General features: G+C 40.7%; 5 protein-coding genes across 5 annotated transcripts, besides 54 other annotated features; all 5 read right to left on the reverse strand.

The window, feature by feature from the left end:
* Positions 1-17,827: part of a sequence feature (sequence corresponds to BAC RPCI93-15M23) that runs on past both edges of the window.
* Positions 121-258: a sequence feature (A-rich).
* Positions 332-375: a sequence feature (A-rich).
* Positions 496-573: a sequence feature (GA-rich).
* Positions 769-825: a sequence feature (T-rich).
* Positions 1,105-1,149: a sequence feature (A-rich).
* Positions 1,317-1,341: a sequence feature (AT_rich).
* Positions 1,672-1,756: a sequence feature (T-rich).
* Positions 1,962-1,988: a microsatellite.
* Positions 2,050-2,070: a microsatellite.
* Positions 2,157-2,179: a microsatellite.
* On the reverse strand, positions 2,201-4,900 carry Tb927.7.6680 (protein kinase, putative; the record flags this gene model as incomplete). The annotated part of the gene is made up of 1 exon (XM_841195.1): positions 2,201-4,900. One exon carries the CDS (start codon positions 4,898-4,900, stop codon positions 2,201-2,203), a length of 2,700 nt encoding a protein of 899 aa, XP_846288.1.
* Positions 3,919-4,098: a microsatellite.
* Positions 4,960-4,986: a microsatellite.
* Positions 5,087-5,132: a microsatellite.
* Positions 5,293-5,319: a sequence feature (AT_rich).
* Positions 5,431-5,489: a sequence feature (A-rich).
* Positions 5,655-5,775: a sequence feature (T-rich).
* Positions 6,111-6,163: a microsatellite.
* Positions 6,261-6,326: a sequence feature (T-rich).
* Positions 6,381-6,416: a microsatellite.
* Positions 6,548-6,576: a microsatellite.
* Positions 6,692-6,737: a sequence feature (AT_rich).
* Positions 7,186-7,215: a microsatellite.
* Positions 7,424-7,483: a sequence feature (A-rich).
* On the reverse strand, positions 7,576-8,784 carry Tb927.7.6690 (hypothetical protein; the record flags this gene model as incomplete). The annotated part of the gene is made up of 1 exon (XM_841196.1): positions 7,576-8,784. The coding sequence occupies one exon, from the start codon at positions 8,782-8,784 to the stop codon at positions 7,576-7,578; it is 1,209 nt and encodes a 402-aa protein (XP_846289.1).
* Positions 9,042-9,099: a sequence feature (T-rich).
* Positions 9,103-9,138: a microsatellite.
* Positions 9,432-9,475: a repeat region.
* Positions 9,502-9,550: a microsatellite.
* Positions 9,731-9,766: a microsatellite.
* Positions 10,054-10,086: a microsatellite.
* Positions 10,110-10,143: a microsatellite.
* Positions 10,268-10,292: a microsatellite.
* Positions 10,376-10,411: a sequence feature (A-rich).
* Positions 10,616-10,636: a microsatellite.
* Positions 11,018-11,053: a sequence feature (AT_rich).
* Positions 11,080-11,257: a sequence feature (A-rich).
* Positions 11,336-11,356: a microsatellite.
* Positions 11,497-11,520: a microsatellite.
* Positions 11,573-11,593: a microsatellite.
* Positions 11,594-11,628: a microsatellite.
* Positions 11,683-11,733: a sequence feature (AT_rich).
* Positions 11,916-12,006: a sequence feature (T-rich).
* Positions 12,144-12,169: a sequence feature (AT_rich).
* Positions 12,443-12,480: a microsatellite.
* Positions 12,626-12,742: a microsatellite.
* Tb927.7.6700 (hypothetical protein) lies at positions 12,790-13,611 on the reverse strand (the record flags this gene model as incomplete). Its single annotated transcript, XM_841197.1, has 1 exon — positions 12,790-13,611. One exon carries the CDS (start codon positions 13,609-13,611, stop codon positions 12,790-12,792), a length of 822 nt encoding a protein of 273 aa, XP_846290.1.
* Positions 13,632-13,679: a sequence feature (T-rich).
* Positions 13,886-13,954: a microsatellite.
* Positions 13,955-13,988: a microsatellite.
* Positions 14,288-14,403: a sequence feature (A-rich).
* Positions 14,607-14,635: a microsatellite.
* Positions 14,650-14,680: a sequence feature (AT_rich).
* Positions 14,795-14,825: a microsatellite.
* Positions 14,863-15,345, reverse strand: Tb927.7.6710 (hypothetical protein; the record flags this gene model as incomplete). Its single annotated transcript, XM_841198.1, has 1 exon — positions 14,863-15,345. One exon carries the CDS (start codon positions 15,343-15,345, stop codon positions 14,863-14,865), a length of 483 nt encoding a protein of 160 aa, XP_846291.1.
* Positions 14,953-15,099: a repeat region.
* Positions 15,800-15,824: a microsatellite.
* Positions 16,299-17,468, reverse strand: Tb927.7.6720 (hypothetical protein, conserved; the record flags this gene model as incomplete). Its single annotated transcript, XM_841199.1, has 1 exon — positions 16,299-17,468. The coding sequence occupies one exon, from the start codon at positions 17,466-17,468 to the stop codon at positions 16,299-16,301; it is 1,170 nt and encodes a 389-aa protein (XP_846292.1).

A 17,827-nucleotide genomic window follows, 5' to 3' on the forward strand; every position in this document is an offset into this window, starting at 1 on the left:
GTTTAATTTTGGCTTAGGTGATACGACTACCTTTTGTGCTTAATTCTTTATTTTGTTTTATCTGTTTGTTTCTTTTCGTTGCGCTTTTTATATATATTTCGTTGCCGTAACATATGCACGAAGACAAGAAAAAATAAAAAGAGGAGCATAGAAAAGAGTTATAACAACCAAAACGCCAAAATAAAACAAAGACAACCAAAAAAGAAAAAAAAGGAAAAAAAATGACGAAAGCGCAAATAAACAAAACAAATAAATAAATCATGAAGAAACGGGAGGAAGACGAAAGGAACCCGGCCGATTGAACGACAGATTTGTAACATCTGAAGCGCTTAAAACAAAAAAAGAGGAAAGATGGAAAAAAAAAAGAAAAAGAAACACATGAGGGGCGTAGCCGCCATTTGCGACGTTCACATCATCCTTTAGGGTTTCATCACCATGTTCCAAATTCATATAAACGCATCACCAGCGCTATGTCTTTTTAAAAAATTAAAAATAAAAAATAAAAATAGAGATGGAAAGCAGGGAGAGAGAAGACGAAAAAAAAAAAAGAGAGAGAGAGAGAGAGAAAAAAAGGCACATACAAGCACATAAACACACATGCAAAACACAAGATTTTTAAAAATAAAAAAGTAAATGCACGCCTGTACACAGTGATGTTGTACGGCACATGTAAACACGAACGGGTGCACTTTTTTCTTTTTATTTCTCAAAGCAGCTGGTTCCTTTCTTCCCTCAATCTTTCTCCTATTTGGTTAGCCATTTATTTCATTTTATTTATTTTTTCTTTTTTCTTTTTTTTTTTTCATCTTTCCTCTTTTTTTCTTTGATCATTCACTCCTTTTGGTTTTCCCCTTTTCTTTTTTCCTCAACTAATAAAATTCCACCACGACATGACCACTTCCAAACACCTTTATACATCAACATTTACCGCCCGTCACTCCTTAATTGGGTACAACACAAAAGAAAAAGAAAGAAAGAAAGAAACATACACACAAATATAAATATAAACATATATTTGTGTTTATATGTGGATGAATAAATGAGTGAATGAGTGAATACCCACACCAGAAATACCATTCGACAGAATAAAACTACCAAATGCAAAAAAAAAGGGAGAAGAAAAGAAAGGAAAGGAAAAGGAGGAAAAAGGCAAACCTAAATAAATCGAGACGAAAAGTGGAAGAAAAGAGGTCATTTAAGACTAAAGAGAAAAGATGAAGCAGATCTCTAAAAAAACAAAAAAGGAGTGGAAAGGATAAATATACACAGGAATATAAATAAAGCAGAAAAAGAAGGAACAGCAGAACGTAAAAACGTAAAAAAAAAAATTTAATTAATTATCAAAGCGTATCCTCCCACTCCTCCTTCACTGCTCATCTCCCGTTGTAAGTCGAGCAATGAGTCCATCGGCGAAATAAACAAAAATACTTATAATTGTAATACGCCTCCTCACATATGCCTAAAGAAAACGGGAATAAAAAGAGAAGAAGAGGAAGAAGCATATAAAAGATATAAAAGATGTAAAAGATATATATAAATACTACCAACTATATTCAGTGAATGCAAAACGCACGTATGATAAAGTTAAAAACTCGACTTTCTTTTTTTTTTTTCGCCCCCATCCCGTGCACTCGCAGCCATCGATGATGTTATTGTTGTTGTTTCATTGGGTCTTTCTTTTATTTTTTTTTCCTCTCTCTCTTCTTCTTTTTACCCCACTTGTGCTTTCTTTTTTTTTTTTTATTTTCTTCATTTTATCAAAGGTGGAATGATGGAGTAACCAAATCTGCCAAACATGCAGAGCTAAGAAAACATATGCAATCACCAATAGGTTCATTATGCTACCACATATCACCTCAACTGCGAAGAAAACATACTGTCGACGATCCGTGAGCCTCTTTTCCTTTCCTTTCCTTTTTATTTTTATTTTTTCTACAACCCCCTTCTCTTCTTCTTTTAAGTATACATATATATATATATATATATATTCGTGGAGTAAATCCAACAACTCACTCATTTCTGCACTTACTTTCGCTCCTCTTCCCCATGCACACACACACACACACACACGCTTCTCTGCTGTATCTACTTGTATTTTAGCTACGCTGAATGCAAAAAAAAAAAAAGAAAAAAATGGAAAGGGAAAACATGCACAAATATATATATATATATATATATACCCGTTCATGTACACCTTTGCTCACTCATCGTCTGGTGGCACCTCCTCCAGCTGAGACTCCGGACATTTGATCCATTCATGTTCCAACAGTTCCGCTGCCGTGGCACGCTTTGGTACATCACGCTCAAAACACCTTGAAAAGAAATCGTACAGCATTTTGGGGCATTTCTTCGGCACTCCCGTCGGCATGGAAGTACTCTTTGAAATTTGGTACATGACTTGAAAAGCATTGGCGTTAGCGCTAATGGACCATGGCTGGCGTCCAAGTAACTCAACCACAAGACAACCCGCAGACCAAACATCTGCCGGGGCACCGTAATTGCCGTTGCCACTTAGAACCTCTGGTGCCATAAAAAAGGGGGTTCCAACAAATGTTTGGCCACCGGGACCCGTATTTCCACAATCCTGCATGGCACTTGTGCCAATACGCTTGCTACAACCAAAGTCAGCGAGCTTTGCTTCACCCTGGGAAGAAATAAGAACGTTGTCGCTTTTAATATCGCGATGGACAACCTTCATACTATGCAAATAGGAAAGACCCTGAAGTATCTGTCTGGTATACGTTCGCACGAGGGAAATTGAAAACGATTCCTTTGCTCGCTCAAACTTCCGTCGCAGCTGCGTCAAGCTACCACCGTGACAATGCTCAAGGAATATCTCCAAGCAGCGCGCGCCACTTTCCTGAACTTTCGTCTGGCATCCGTAGTACGCCACGATGTTGGGGTGCTTCAAGGAACGCATCAGATTAATCTCGCGCAAAACACCTTCAAGCTCCGCCGTGTCTTCAGAAAATGGTATATCCTGCACCTTCACAGCAAATATTTTACCATCGTTGGAAATACCCTCGTACACGCAACCAAAGGATCCTTTGCCCAGTACACCCACCTTACTCCACTGCAGCTCTGAGTCCTCAGTAATTACAAGTGTATGATTTAACGTACTTGACGTTCTGTTAAGTTGAGTCGAGACGGTACCAAAAGTGGAGGTGAGACAATCGGTGTTTACATGACTTGAAGAAGGATTAGGCGACATGACATCCTGCTCATCCCGCTTCTCTACCTGCATGGGCATCTCTGTTGCAGATTGCTCCGGCATGAGTTGCTTGCGTGTATCCGGCAAACCAATCTGAGATCCCAACAACCGACGCTGCTCCTCCCGCTGCCGGATCTTGTGCGAATCACGCACGTAAAGGCGAAGCACCGTCGTGTTGCTACAACTACCATCCTCTACGCTCGTTTGAAATTCATGCGCTATTACGGGTGTGCGTGTTAGAGCTGCACTACCTGCCCGTGCCTCACTCGCCACAAATCGGCGTGAGAGTGGACTCGCTGCCGCACTTGGACTGCCTCGGCCAGAGGCGCACGTTGGCTTCGGTACCGTTTGACTTGCACAGACCTCTTTTCCTCCCTCTGTCATTAACCTCTTGAGGAACTGCGTGACGAGATTCCTAAAGTCTTTGGAAACATCAATATCCACGTGATCACCCGCAGCATTGATGCAATAAATATCAAAATCACCCATTCTCTCATAGCCGAACCGCCGCTTGATGTTGCTCCGAAATTGTGAGAACCGCGTAGATAGGCCAATGAAAAAAATTTTTACATTACGGTCCCCTTCACGTGATACCTTCACGGTAACTTTCTGGCGCCTCATCCACTTGAGTTCTGCGGCCTTCGCATTTCTGGCTTTCCCGTGAGTTTGACCGTGCTCGCCATCAAACACGTCTGAATCATCATCCCCATCATCATCACAATCATCCTCCTCATCATCATCATCTTCTTCATCTTCATTGTCATCATCCTCATCATCATCATCCTCTTCGTCGTCATCCTCCTCATCGTCTTCCTCGTCGTCGTCATCCTCCTCATCGTCTTCTTCGTCATCATCTTCATCATCATCGTCATCGTTATCATCATCATCATCACTATCCGAGGCGGCACAGTTTAGAGTCGGAACTTTTTTACTTTTTGACGCATCATTCTTTGATCCCTTGCCACGGGGTCCTGTCCCCACTAATCCCGCTGAAACCACTGAAGATGACGCCACTACTCCGCTACACCCTTTGGTACGTTCATTTTTACCGCTTCCTACCGAAACTAAATGACTCGTCGGCTCAGGACCCGCTTCTCCTGCTCGCCCATGAGGTATTGGAGGCAACTGCTCTATTGCCGTATAGGTCCCATCCAATTCTTCGACCATGGTTGAGCAGCGTGAGATTGGCTGAGTTGAACCGTCTTTTCCCACCACCGTTTGCTCAGATCCTGCGCCGCTTCCACGGCCTTCACTCGGAGTATTGGTGATGATATTCCTCATTTCCCTCTTCTGCTCTGGTGGGGCTAACGGATCATCGGTGCCGCGTCCCGTTTTGGCCTCCTCACATGCTTTAGTTGAAGTTTTGTGGTTTGTGGGTCGCAATCCCGGACGTAAAGTCGTTTCCGTCCCCTTTTTCCGACTTGCTGCAGCGCCTTTCTTGAGGCCGGTGCCGGGCACTTCACCACCACCTGGCGATGGCGCTTTGGCTAAATTCACTCCCGCTCCTGCCACCTGACGGGAATTCTCAACTCCTGATGGCAAATCCCCAACAGTTTTCCCACCTTTAGATGCGGGTGCCTCCCTCGTCACTTCTTTATTTCCGCTACCGGCGATGGGGGTCTTTTTAGTTGAGGTGGTTGCAGTCACACGCCGCCCAGTCGCTGCCTTCGCGCCCTTCACGACAGGCATGACAAGCGCGGTCAAACCGTGCACTCTCTGCTTGGCTCTTCCTTCTTGATATTTTTTCTTATATATATATATATATATATATATATCCTTCCTAAACACGTAATGTAAATATATGCTTACGCGCGCTCAGGTGCGTGAGCCCAACAACTGAACAGATAAATCAAAAGGAAAAAGGAATATCAGTAGTTATTACAATCTTTATTATTGTTGTTGTTATTGTTATTATAATTATATGCTGATGGGAACAAAAGAAACACAAAAAGTGAATGATCTGCTGTGGGACAATTCCTTAATTTAAAGCACTCACACACGAAAGTGGCGGCATCTTTCATTCATATCTCTACTCGATTTTCGAAAACGTTTATGCACACAATAATATGTAGGAAAGGTTGTAAAAAAAAAAATTTAAAAAAAAAAAAGAAACACGCACGATAATGCATGCTATGGAAAGTGGAAACGAAAAAAGAAAAAAAAAGCGATGTAAGTGAGGCAAAAAAAAAAAAAAAATCTGGCCATAATGACATCGTTTCAGCAAACAAAAGGAAAGGGAAAAGGAAAAAAGAAAAAAGAAAAAAAGGGGGAAAAAAAGCGCTGTCCCTCTAAATGTACGGCTTACTAATACTCGTACAAATATTGAAACCGTCACATACAACAACACATATAACATCACACAAACACCTCCTCCGACACAATTACTTCACATGTGTCAATCGGTACTTGAATTAATCCTCTCAACATATTTATTTAATATATATTTCCTTTCCCCTCCTATTTGTGTCCCTCGTGTACTTTTTTTTTCCTTCTTCCTTTTATTCCTCATTTAATTTTCCTCCTTTTACAGTTCCTCTTTTCTCTTGATTTTTTTTTGTTCTTTTAAAGTTCTAAAAATAGGTACAAAAATTGAATGCACATTTCCTGTGCGTAAAGGTTACAAATAAAAAAAAAAGAGGCGATTGTCTGAAAGGAAATAAGAAAGGTGAAGCTAACAAAAATAAGTAATATAAGGGTGAAATTTACAAAAGTAGCGCCCATAACAATTCAAACGAAAAACAAAAAAGAAACTGAGAGGATTGAGTAGCATAATTAAAAAAATCTTTAATGAGAAAACAATACAAAACATGACGGAAAGAAAGAAAGAAATGTGAAGTAATGAGTGAGTAACTCGATCTAACAAAAACAAAAAAAGTGCAATTAGAAATCATGTAGAATCAACAATGATAATGATAATAATAACAATAACAATAACAGCAACAGTAATAGTAAAATGGAAGAAACAGAGACGTGAAACAAAATATCGAATTCTCCATTGAAACCAATAAAAGAGGGAAAATAGGAATAACAGAGTACTATTTGAATCCTCTTTCTTTTTATTTCTTTTTTTTTTGCTTTGCTTTCCTTCTCTTCCCCTTTTTTCCTCTTTATTCTCACCATCAGGACCAGACGGCGGAAAATTTAAAATAAAAAAAGTACATACGCACAAATATATATATATATATATTTATTTATATTTATTTATTTAGGTGTGGAAAAAACACAAAAGTGGACGCCTGTGCGAGTGGAGCAGAAAATAAAAACACAAGGCAGCCACTGCGTCTCTAATGATAACAACTAAAAGATGATATAATAAGGAAAATTAAAAAAGAAAAAGGGATGGGATGGGATGGGATGGAATGGGACAAGCAAGAGAAATGTTTCCGGTGGCGAAAAAAAAAAAATGGGTTGACCACCAAATCTCAATAAGTTTCACAGATTGTGGATTACCCTGAAGAACAATAGTAAAAACCATTCTTGAAATAAAAAAATTTAAAAAAAAAAGATCATAAAAATCATAATAAAACAAAACTAGGAGTTCTACATCTCCTCCTCCAAGAAGCTTTCATCCCCGAATGCTTCTAACACTGTTGTCATTTAAAATATTAAATGTCATTTGTGATCTGTTAATCCATTTCACAGCCCATACATTCAACTGTCAGTATTTCGTGTATATCCCACACTCTCCTAAACTCATTCACCCCCCTTTAAATCCACTTAGTGAAGAAGAAAAATAAAAAACAAAACAGTGCTCGAGGTATATATAGATATGAGAAGAGGGAAGGGAGAAAGGGAAAGAGAGGAGAAACAAACTAAAGAAAAGGAATGTTTCTTTTTCTCGATTTCCTCATCCGTCTTTTGCCAAGACAATAAACTTATCTTTGACCTTTTTATCTCCATGACTCGCATTACGTAACCTTTTATTTTCCTTCTTGTCACCATCTCGTTTTCTTATGCGCCTCTACTAAATTTATTTTCTTTCCTTCTTTCTTTCTTTTTTTTTTCATTTAGTCCGTCATGACCTCATCTTTCCTCTTATTCCATCCCTTTCCTTCCTACCCCCTTTTTGCTGATATTTCCCTCACTGCTCTGTGTAGCTCTGTCATCTATATTATTTGTTACGGGGTGAAATCTTCCCTTCTAATTATATCACACATCCACTTATTTCTAGTCAAGTAGCCCTCCAAAATTCCCCCAAGCATGTACATTTACAAAATAAAATAAAAGAAAGAGAAATAGAAACAGAAACAGAAACAGAAATAGAAATAGAAAAGGCGAAAAACGCACACATATACATACACACACTTTAGGACCAAAGGGACCTGCTACGATGCTTCAATAACAATTACGAAAGCAGCGCACACTCATGCGGAGCGAAGTGTCCCACGTTGCGGCACCCGCCCACTCGCGATGTTGATGTTTTCATTTCCTTTTGTCTTTGGCCCGTTGACTCTCACCGTCTCATTCAACATTGACTGCGGGCGGAGGCACAATCCAGCCTTGGGTTTGGATCCCTCGGATGATAATGTTTCATTCAGCACCGCTGGACGACGCGATGAGTGCACATTGCTGCCCGGGCTGAGAGGTATGGATGGCGGCAATTCCAAAAAAAATCCACCGACACGGTGCGGTGCACCACGCATTTCGTATTCCGGAAGCGGAACGGAACTGCCCCGGCTTTCCCCTGTGGCACTTGAAGCAATTCCACTATCATCATAACGGCCTGGAGCCAGGCTCCTTCTCACAGCATCATCCCCACTGATCCCCTCAGAGTCACACCGCCCACTTTGTATATCTGCATTCCCGCTATCAACTGCACTGCGGGCTGCAAATTCTTGAGGAGTGCAAGTCGGGTTGCGCGGTGCAGGTGACCAACTTACGCTGTGCTCGCTATGATGTGGTCCACCTCCAGATCTGCTCTTATTTATCCGATGTGATGCCAAGCTCACGCGGCCGGCTGTTCGAGATGTCAATTGATAGTTCCCCCTTGTAGTCACGGCTGGTATTTTTGCGCATGGTGACTTTGATGCACGGTTGACACCTCCACTGGGTTGCATGGCTTGATTTGTGTTACCACACGCCCTACCAGCCGCTCCTGCGGAATCCACCGGACTGGTCGTGCCGACAGGAGTCGTGAGCGAATGTCCCCACGACACGCACGACAGATCCATCGGCAGTTGCCCGTCCGTTGAGGACTCCGTGAACTGCACACGAGAGCAACTTCCCTCCCGCTGCGAAAAGAAATCGACTGGGAGGTTGAGCGGACTATTTGGCGGCACATTTCCCTCTTGCGACCGAGATGAAAAAGCACCAGACTCCAGCTGCAACTCTACCAAGCTTTCTCCACATCTCATCATGCTGTTGGTGCTGCTGCGACGACACAAACACGTTTGTCCAAGTAGACTTGTATCGCATACGGCACTGCATTGGCTGACATATACCATAGAAGGTGCGGCGGAACGGTGCGCAACGCTATTGGCTTCGCTACGTGTGCCACCCCACGTCCCGGGTTCGCGTTCAACAACAGTTCGGCATCCAAACTCAACGGATTCGGTTTCTCTGTCACTTACCATCAGATGCTGCGGGGACGGAGAAACATCTCTGAGAGGAGGTGTGGCGGAAACACTTTCCGTCCCTGGAGGATCGCAAGTACAAACAACCGCTGGTGGGAAATTCGGAAGCGGCGAGGTATCGGCTACGGAGCGGGCGAGAAGCGACGTCGGGCAACGCTCACGAAGCGGTGATACGCCCGGGTAGGGAATGGGAGATTTGCGAAATGAAGTAACGGCTGCGGTGGGACGCGTCGCCTCAGGGCTTCTGGAGAGGCTCATTTCTTTGTTTTGCTGTTCCTTTTTTTTTCTTTTTGATTTTTTATTTTATTTTATTTTCAGTTGTTTGTTTGTTTGTTTGTTCGTTTGTTCGTTTGTCCCCTCACCTCTCCTACTGTTAATGGGGTGATGAGAAAATGTAATAAAGTTGCCCCCTGTGTGATCCAAATGATAGAACAACTTATTCTTCTCAACCCTTTTTTTCTTTTCCTTTTTTTTTTCCTCTTTCTTCCCCGAGATGTATGCGATTAATACGGGACGCGACTACCTTTTCCTATTGCCCCCTACTAACCCTTTATTCACCGCGTATATCCCCAGAGCCTTCACTTGACAGCAACTTCACTTTTCCCCCCGAGATCGTCCACAACTATCTGCTGCTTTTCTGTTTTACGTCCTCCTTTTTCTTTTTTTTCTCCTCCTCCTCCCCTTTCCTCTCTCGCCGTTTTAATGCCTTCCAAATCTTACACACAAATATATATATATATATGTGTGTGTGTGTGTGTTTATATATTTCTTTTATTTCTTTTTATTTATGCCTCAGTTGATGAGAAATAAACTCTCCCTTTCCCTCGCTATAACACAACCTTTGCGCCGTAAAGAAACGTGTGGTGTCGTTTACGATGCAGGAGGTGACGGACTCTAATTCCCCTTTCCCGTTCTTTCACTTTTGCCGCTAGCTATTTGATTTGGCTTTTGTTTCTTTTCTTTTTTTTTCTTTTTTTTTTTTGCTTTGGTTTGCTTTTTGTTTATGCCTTCTCTCTTCTTCTTTATTATTATTATTCCTCTCGATGTTCGTTAACAACAACAAAAAAAAGAAAAAAAGAACTACCGGATAATTGTTTTGCTATTCTTCCTGTTTGTCTGTCTGTTTCCTAAACGATTGTTTTTTCCTGCTAACGACGTAATACACACGCACAGTAAGCAGTTTTGAAATTTTCTGCTCAGTGAAATAAATAATAAAAGGAAAGCGTAAATATATAACAACCAAATCACGAGAAAAATTAAAAAAATTAAAAAGGAAAGAAAAGAAAAGGAAAGGAAAGGAAATGGGAGAAAGAGTGAAGCACGCTAACAACAACAACAACAACAGCGGCAGTAACAGCAGAAGCGGCAGCAAATAAAAGAGCACAGAACGAAGGACAAATAATAAATTAACAAATGAATAAATAGAGACAGTGGAGACATCAAATATTTCGCCAAGACGACGAGAGAACCGGCTAATATTTACAAAAAAAAAAGAAAGAAAGAAAGAACAAACAAACAAAAACTATTATTTACGTTATTTATTAATAGGCGAGTCTGCCATTTAAACATTGAGTCGGTGAGTAATAATTAAAAAACGGAACAGAACAGAAAAAACAAAACAAAACAAGAACTAAGAGGAATGGCAAGAACAACAAAAAAAAAGAAATAGAAAAGGTTTGATCGAATAAACGAATGAATGAATGCGTGAGTAAACGCGTGAGAGTTCGTACACGCTCCTCAGTAACGCATCAAACGGGAGCGTAAAAGAAGCAAAGTTGAGAAGCAAATAAAACAAAAAAAAAGAAACAGACAGAGACATAAATAAGCAGAGAAAATAAAAATAAAAATAAAATAAATAAATGAGCAGAAAAGATAAATAGAAAGGGAAATAGAGAAGAAGACAAGCAAACCAAACAAGCACTTACGGGCTCACACCTACACACTTACATGCGAAACACATTAATATAAATATACACACACATAAACATATAAATATAAAATATGTATATATGCATATAAGTTTTTCTTTGTTTTTTTTTTGCCCTCCTTTTCACATATAATAATAACACACATCCGGCAAAATGCATCATCAGGAATATTCGCTTTCATCCACTTGCATCTAAATATTCATCCAGCGGATAACATATTGTCAAAAAGATTTCTTTTTTAAAAAATGGGGGAGAATCAGAAAATGAGTAAAAAGGGAAGATAAAAGAAGTACGAGGACAATATGTTAAAATAAAGAAAAATTTTAAAAACAAAAAAAAAACAAAAAAGGAAGGACCTCCTATCTACAACACACAGAGAGAAACAAATACCTGTAAAAAGAAAACAAAAATTACTTTACATTAACAAGCAAACACACAAAAACAAAAGGCGCAAAAAGAACACAAAAGTATAAACCAAAGATTTTAAAAAAAAAAAGATATAAAAATAAATAAAAAATGAACTAAAGAAACTAAACCAAACAAAAGGTGGAAATGTCGCATAATCTCATCTTGAAAAGAAACCGTCACGTCTTCTTCACATCTCTTTTTTATTTCTTTTCTTTTTGTTGTTGTTGTTGTTGTTGATTTCCTTATTCGTGAGTTTCCTGGGCAATTTAACACCTACACATTCATTCAAATCATTCATTCAAATCATTCGTTTAGCTAAAGAAAGAGAAAGACCTTACGGCGGAAAAGCAATAGTGATGACTCAAAAAAAAAAAAAAACACAACACAACACAACACAACAACGGACTAAAATAAGATAAGATAAGAATATTATTCAGAGAAAAACAAAAAAGTAAGATAAGATAAGATAAGATGAAGTGGGGTGAAGTGAAGTCAGGTGAAGTGAGGTAGTAAAGAAGCAGGAGGGAAATAAGTAAGAATATTTAAAAAGAAAAAAAGTACGAAATTATTAAAATCACAATATAATATGATAATTAAATATATAGTAATTTATCTATTCATTCATCCATTTTTTTTTAAAGAAGAAAAAGAATGAAAGAATACGATAATGTGCGAGGAGAGGGTAAGAGAAACAAAAAAAAGGGATGAATAATGCGAGTCAAATATTACTAATTGTTGTAAATAAACATATTTATCGATTTCCTCCTCCCTTTCGTAACTTCTTGTTGTCGTTCCCTTTTCTTCTCTTTTTTTTTTCTTTTTTTTTACTTTTTTTTCTCTCTCTCTCTCCCTTTTCTTCTCTTTCTCTTTCTTTTATTTTGCTTTTACTGATGTCTCTGTTGTTTTGCATCAGGACACCCTCTCATTCTCTCACTTTCCTAATCCTAACACTTTTTCCTTGTCCGCTTGATTATTTTTGTTTTCTCTTGAAGCAAAAACAAAAAGCAATTATGCTTTTCTTTCATTTTAATATTATTATTATTTTTTTTCATTTCTTGTCCCTCCACTTTAACCCCATCTCTCTTTCCATATTTCCATAGTAGTGTAAAAAAGTGACACTCGCATGGTCTTCTGTACATGAGAAATGCACATAACGTTTAAATCATCCCCTTTCCATTCTCTTCCCCTTTTCGCATGTGCCGTTACAAAACCAAAAAAAAAAGAAACAGCAATAAGTAGCGCTACATCCGCATTATATCATGCGGAAGGGGAGAGGAAAGAAGTGCCTTACACAAAAAAAAAAATGGGGGGAAGTAAAAATAAAAGTAAAGTAAAGGAATGGAAAGGAAAGGAAAGAAAACATAGAAACACACACACACACACATATACGAAAATGTGCAGCAACGTCAGCTCGCACTTGCATCATTACTCATTTCACCAGGCCTGCACGACCGCAAGCGAGTGCATTAAATCCTCACTTTACCAATAACGTGGTTAAACCACGCACATACATATACATACAAGTGCATACACGTGTATGCACTTCATATATATATATATATATGCATGAATGGACGGGTTCATGTAAATATATATTTATCTATTTATATTTATGTATAAATGAATGGGTTGCATACCCGTACGCATGGGCTTGTTGTTGCTTGCTTGCTTACGTGATCTCGCAGTCACGCACGGATGCTAAAGGCGAGGTTGCAATTGCCTCTCCATCACCCCTACCACTTCGGCTGCAACTGCAACTGCAATAACCATGACGGCTGTTACTTCTCCGATTGTGAAGTCCATTGTGATTACGCTTGTAGTAACCGGGGTTTGGATATGGAAGTATGGAAGGTGATGGATCTTTTAACCATCGGCGTGCGAGAGGCACAAATGCTTGTCCATATGATGGCCGTGGCGAAGAACAACTACTCACAGCACAAATATCAGCAACTCCAATTGAAGCACTCGCAGTTGCAACGGCGGGACCACCCGTCAGCTCATCTCCGTTAAGCGTAGAGGCGTCTTCACATGCACACCACGCGAGAGGAGTCATGCGACCACCCGTAAAACCAAACGAACCCGTACGCGAAAACCAACGTGAGCGACTTCCAGAGCGACGGCATGATTCCTCCGCCATTAAAACATCATCGCAACAACAACAACAACAACCGCCAGCGCCATCATCATCCCCATTGGAGAAGTAATAATAAAAGCCATCATCGTCATCGACATCATCGTCGCGGTTATGGTTATGGTTATGGTTACGTTCAGCGCCGTAACAACAATCACTTGCGTAGTTGTTATCACTACTATTGAAACCGACGCTGTTGGCGCGGCCCTCTGTTCTTTCTTTTTTTTCCTTCTTTAGAGTTGCTAACATTAATTGTCGTCTGGCGCGAGTCGGTGGGCTCGGGGCCCGTGGGGGAAAATTAGCGATGGAAAATACGCCAGCAGCAACGGTCCTCTCAGGATCTTGTGGAATGTCTTCCATCCAGCTTTCGAGAGGAAATATTTTCTCTTCTCTTTTTATTTTCCTTATTTTTTATTTTCTTTTCTTTTATCTGTTTCCTCCTCCTTCCTTTTGTTGTTTAGCACAACACACGACTTTGCTATTGGTGATTGTGAATCAAATGTATCGTTGCCGTTGTGAAGGCGGCGTCCGTACCTTTCAGGTGGTTGTTCGCCTGCTTTTATCAACTTTTCAACCCTTCCGTTTTGTTTTTTTGATGATGTTGTTGTTGCTTTTGCCTACAAATAAATAAATATCCTTTTTTTTTCTTTTCTTTCCTCTCTCTCTCACTCACTCACTCACACCCTCTCTTTTCTTTTTTTTCGTGTGTGTGTGTGTGTGTGTGTATGTGTATGTGTCTTCCGAGTCTGATCTTCTCTCTCTTGCTGACCTCTTCCTTTTATTTTGTTTTTGTTTTTTTTTTAATGTTCCTCCTTTTCCCCTCCGTTCTCCTTTTATTTATTTATTTTGCTACTGCTTTTGTTGTTGGCTCTTCCCTACTCGAGGGATGTGCAGTTCCCTACTCGTTATTTTTCCGCTTGAAGCGTGTTTAATTGCTCTATGCGTGCGGAAGTTAATTTTTAAATAAAGTAAAAAAGCAGTTTCTATTGGAATGGGCACTTGAACCAAAAACATCGTGTGGAATATATTAATATTCAAATACAAAAGAGAAAAAAAAGAAAAAAGAATAGAGATAAGGAGAGAAGCGAAAGAAAAATATGTAATAACTGAAACAAATATACACGGAGAAAGACAAATAGAAAAAGCAAAAAAGGTGAAGGAGTGATTTTAGGGTGAAGATGACGGGAGTGAAACGATATAATCCCTCTTTTTGTTTTTCTTTTACTTTTTCTTTTAAAGAAAAAAAACCTTCGATTAGATGATGGAAAAAAATTAGGAGGAAGCGGGGCGTCATGTCTAAAATAGAGAGGATGAGAAAAACCGAGTAGAAACAAAACCACGCGGTCACTCATGTTCACACAAACACAAACACACACACACACACGTAATCACCCGTCCATATTAATAAATTTATATATATTTATATTTACCCCTCTAGTGCCTATTGTACCAAAGAAGCGGAGGAAGTGAGAACTTTTTTTTAACAAAAAGAAAAATATGGAGAAAAAAAAAAAGAAACAAGGTGTGGGTAAACTTTTTCTTTAAAAAAAGAAAAGAAAAGAAAAGCAAACAAATGAGACGGAATTGTGTCTAAACACACAAATACATGAACTAGGAAAAGAGGGAGAAAAGGAAGGAAAAAAAAAAGAAAACAAATGCGTTACACAGTGCCGGGGCAATAAAGGGTTTAAAGAGGAGAGCAAAAAAAGAAAAAAGAAAAAAATTGATATCAAGAAAGGAAAAGGGAAAGTGTGAAACCCAAAAGCAGGAACTTAAACGCGAACAAAGGAAGGGAAAGAGGAGAAGGAGAAGGAGAAAAGTGGGGGGGAGAAAAATATGGGAAAGGGGGCGAAATAATTGACACGAAAAAAAACAAAAATTGTACTGATTTATTTTTATATTCAGCAGAAATAAAACACGCACATTGGGAAAGAAAAATACATTCATTTCAATGCATGCGTGTCCTGAATCCCGTCGATAGGCGAATGTACGGGAATAATTAAGAAAAATAGAAAAAAAATACAGCAGTGGGTGTTGCACAGCAGCGTTGTTCCAAACAGTCGGTTGGTTGAAAAGCCGTAAACAAACACGCATGCGCGTAAGAGAATCCCAAAATAGATATAAGTGAAGACAGACATATGTTTACGCATATATACATATTTACATATTTATAAACAAACGCATGCGTTCGAGCGGCCTTTCATTGATGGAACCCTGCCTTGCTTGAAATCTGCACCGGGTTTGGTCATATTTTTCTTTTCCTTATTCTCCATTTATTTGCATGTTTACTTTCCCTCCTCCCTTTACTTCCGTTTGTTATTAATGTTAGTCTCTTTTCCCTCGTCGCCGTTCACTGAAGGAATGATCGCTCGTTTTTTTTTTCTCTCTTTTTTTTCTCTCTCTATTCCAAGCTTTCGCACATTCAATACCGCTCGTTTTTAAGGCGGTTTCATGCAGTTTGAAGTAAAACCTCGCACGGTGGGACAGGAAGCGGGAAAAAAGGAATAGCATAAACCTTCCATGCACGTGCACACGCATATATACACACAGAGAGAGAGAGAGAAAGAGAAAGAAACTGCGTGAAAGAAAAACAAGAAGTGTGGAAAAAAAAAACGAGCGATTAAAATATGAAATAATGCACAAAACAACGAATAGAGCCAAAAAGAAAAAAATCAAAAGGAGGTAAAACGAAAAAATGATGGCATGACGGTCCAAAAAGTTCACCCGGGGGCTCACACCTACTTCGCCCTCACGCACGCGCACATGCCACTAGCAGCATCATCATAACCAAATCCATAATAATTAAAAATACAGTGACATCCCGGAACACTTCACTTCTATTCGATTGTACCTTCTACCGAATCCGGTTGTTTGGATCCCTTGTTGTTTTTTTTGTGCACAATTTTCTCCTTTTGCGTTTGATACCCTCCCCTTCCTCCTTTTTCTTTTCGCACAGCACCACTTACCTTCCCAAAAAAAAAAAATGGTTTAGTTATTCTCATCCTCCCGTGTCCCATTGTTATCTTACGCAATGAATGTTCACACACTTAGCGACTAATGTGAACCACATGGTTCCGCGGGTCGACAGCGTTGATTCCACGGCGCCCACAATTCGCTACCGCACCTAATGCTGAAAATGATGCCTGCGTTGGGGTTAAAACACCACTCCTATTGTGTGTGGATTGAGTGCCACATGTCGCTCGCGAGCCCTTACGCCGGCGGCGCCGTCCCTTCAACAAAAGAGATGTATCTCCACATGGCATTATTTTGAGCCTCCTGAAGCGCCAAATGCGGCTGCTATTCAAACCACGCATTGCCTGCCCGCTCAACTCTTCAGCCCCTGCCGCAGCCTTTAAACCCTCACCAGAACTACGAGGGGTGTTAGCCGCGGAAGAGAGGGGTGACAATGTAACGAGCGATAAATCCCCCGGGCGCAGTGTAGACTTTTTCCGGATATGACCACTGGAACCATAAGCAGAGATCAAACTAGTGAAAGACACGTAGCCGGTGCTGGTGCTCGATACACTTACGGAGACGGTATCACCCTCAAGTACATGGACGAGGCAGCGACTCGGTTGCTTCTTCCGTACAGGCAGCCTTAACCGCTCCAATGGCACAGTGGAAGAGCCGTTACGCTCACCGCAGTTCGATGTAGCAGGAGTATCCTCTGTCAGGGCAGGGGTTTCAGCGTTCGTGGACATTCCCCCCTCAGCTTCACAATCACCGGCATCCACATCCTTTTCCTTGTCCCTGGGCCCCAACGCCACCGCAGTTCCGTTGATCTTCGGCTCCTTCGAACGCACCTCTGTGTCATGTCCCCCCTTTCTATCGACAATCTCAGGCCCATTTACTCGTTCCGGAACTTCCCGCCCCCCGCCACCGGGCGCAACCCCCGACGGCACCGTCGTCACCAGTTCCGTCGGGACCTCCGAGTCCCGGTTAAAATGAACGGGAGCTTCAGGTGGTGAAACGGCATTTGCTTCTTTCGCCTCCTCTTCGCGGTGCGGCCCCGGATTGCTATTTGCACTGTCAGCGGCGATTGGCTGCTGCACACAGGGCGGTTCGAGCCCAACGGGGGAAGATTCCTCATGTTCTTGTTCTTTATCTCGTTCAACTAAAAGTTTATTAGGGCCACAGTCCTGTACATCAACCGACTGCGGATGGGATTGGTGCTGGGGTTGTGCCGATGCCCGAACTCGCGAATCGCCACACCCCATTGCTCCTCACTATTGTCTTCTTTTTTACTTATCTCCCACTTTCAAGTACTAAGCTAACACCCTTTTACAGCGGTTTTGCCTGTATAAATATATGTATATATATTGCCTTACTTGTTTCGGCGTTAACAGCTGTTGTGAAATGACACCGCTATCCAATAACGCCGTCAATGGAAGCAAGATTCCGGAGTGGATGGCAGGCTTCGACCGTCCAAGGCAACGGTTTATCCTATGTGTGTATGCCCCTGCACGTCCTTTCCGAGGTATTTATATTTCTTTTATTTATAGATGTTACGAGATTGAATATATAAACCTCACTTCTTGCGGAGGCCGCGAATACTAAAGTCGGGGATGTTGCCAGT

This window comes from Trypanosoma brucei, chromosome 7, assembly GCF_000002445.2.
Source record: "Trypanosoma brucei brucei TREU927 chromosome 7, complete sequence".
Lineage (NCBI taxonomy): Eukaryota > Euglenozoa > Kinetoplastea > Trypanosomatida > Trypanosomatidae > Trypanosoma > Trypanosoma brucei.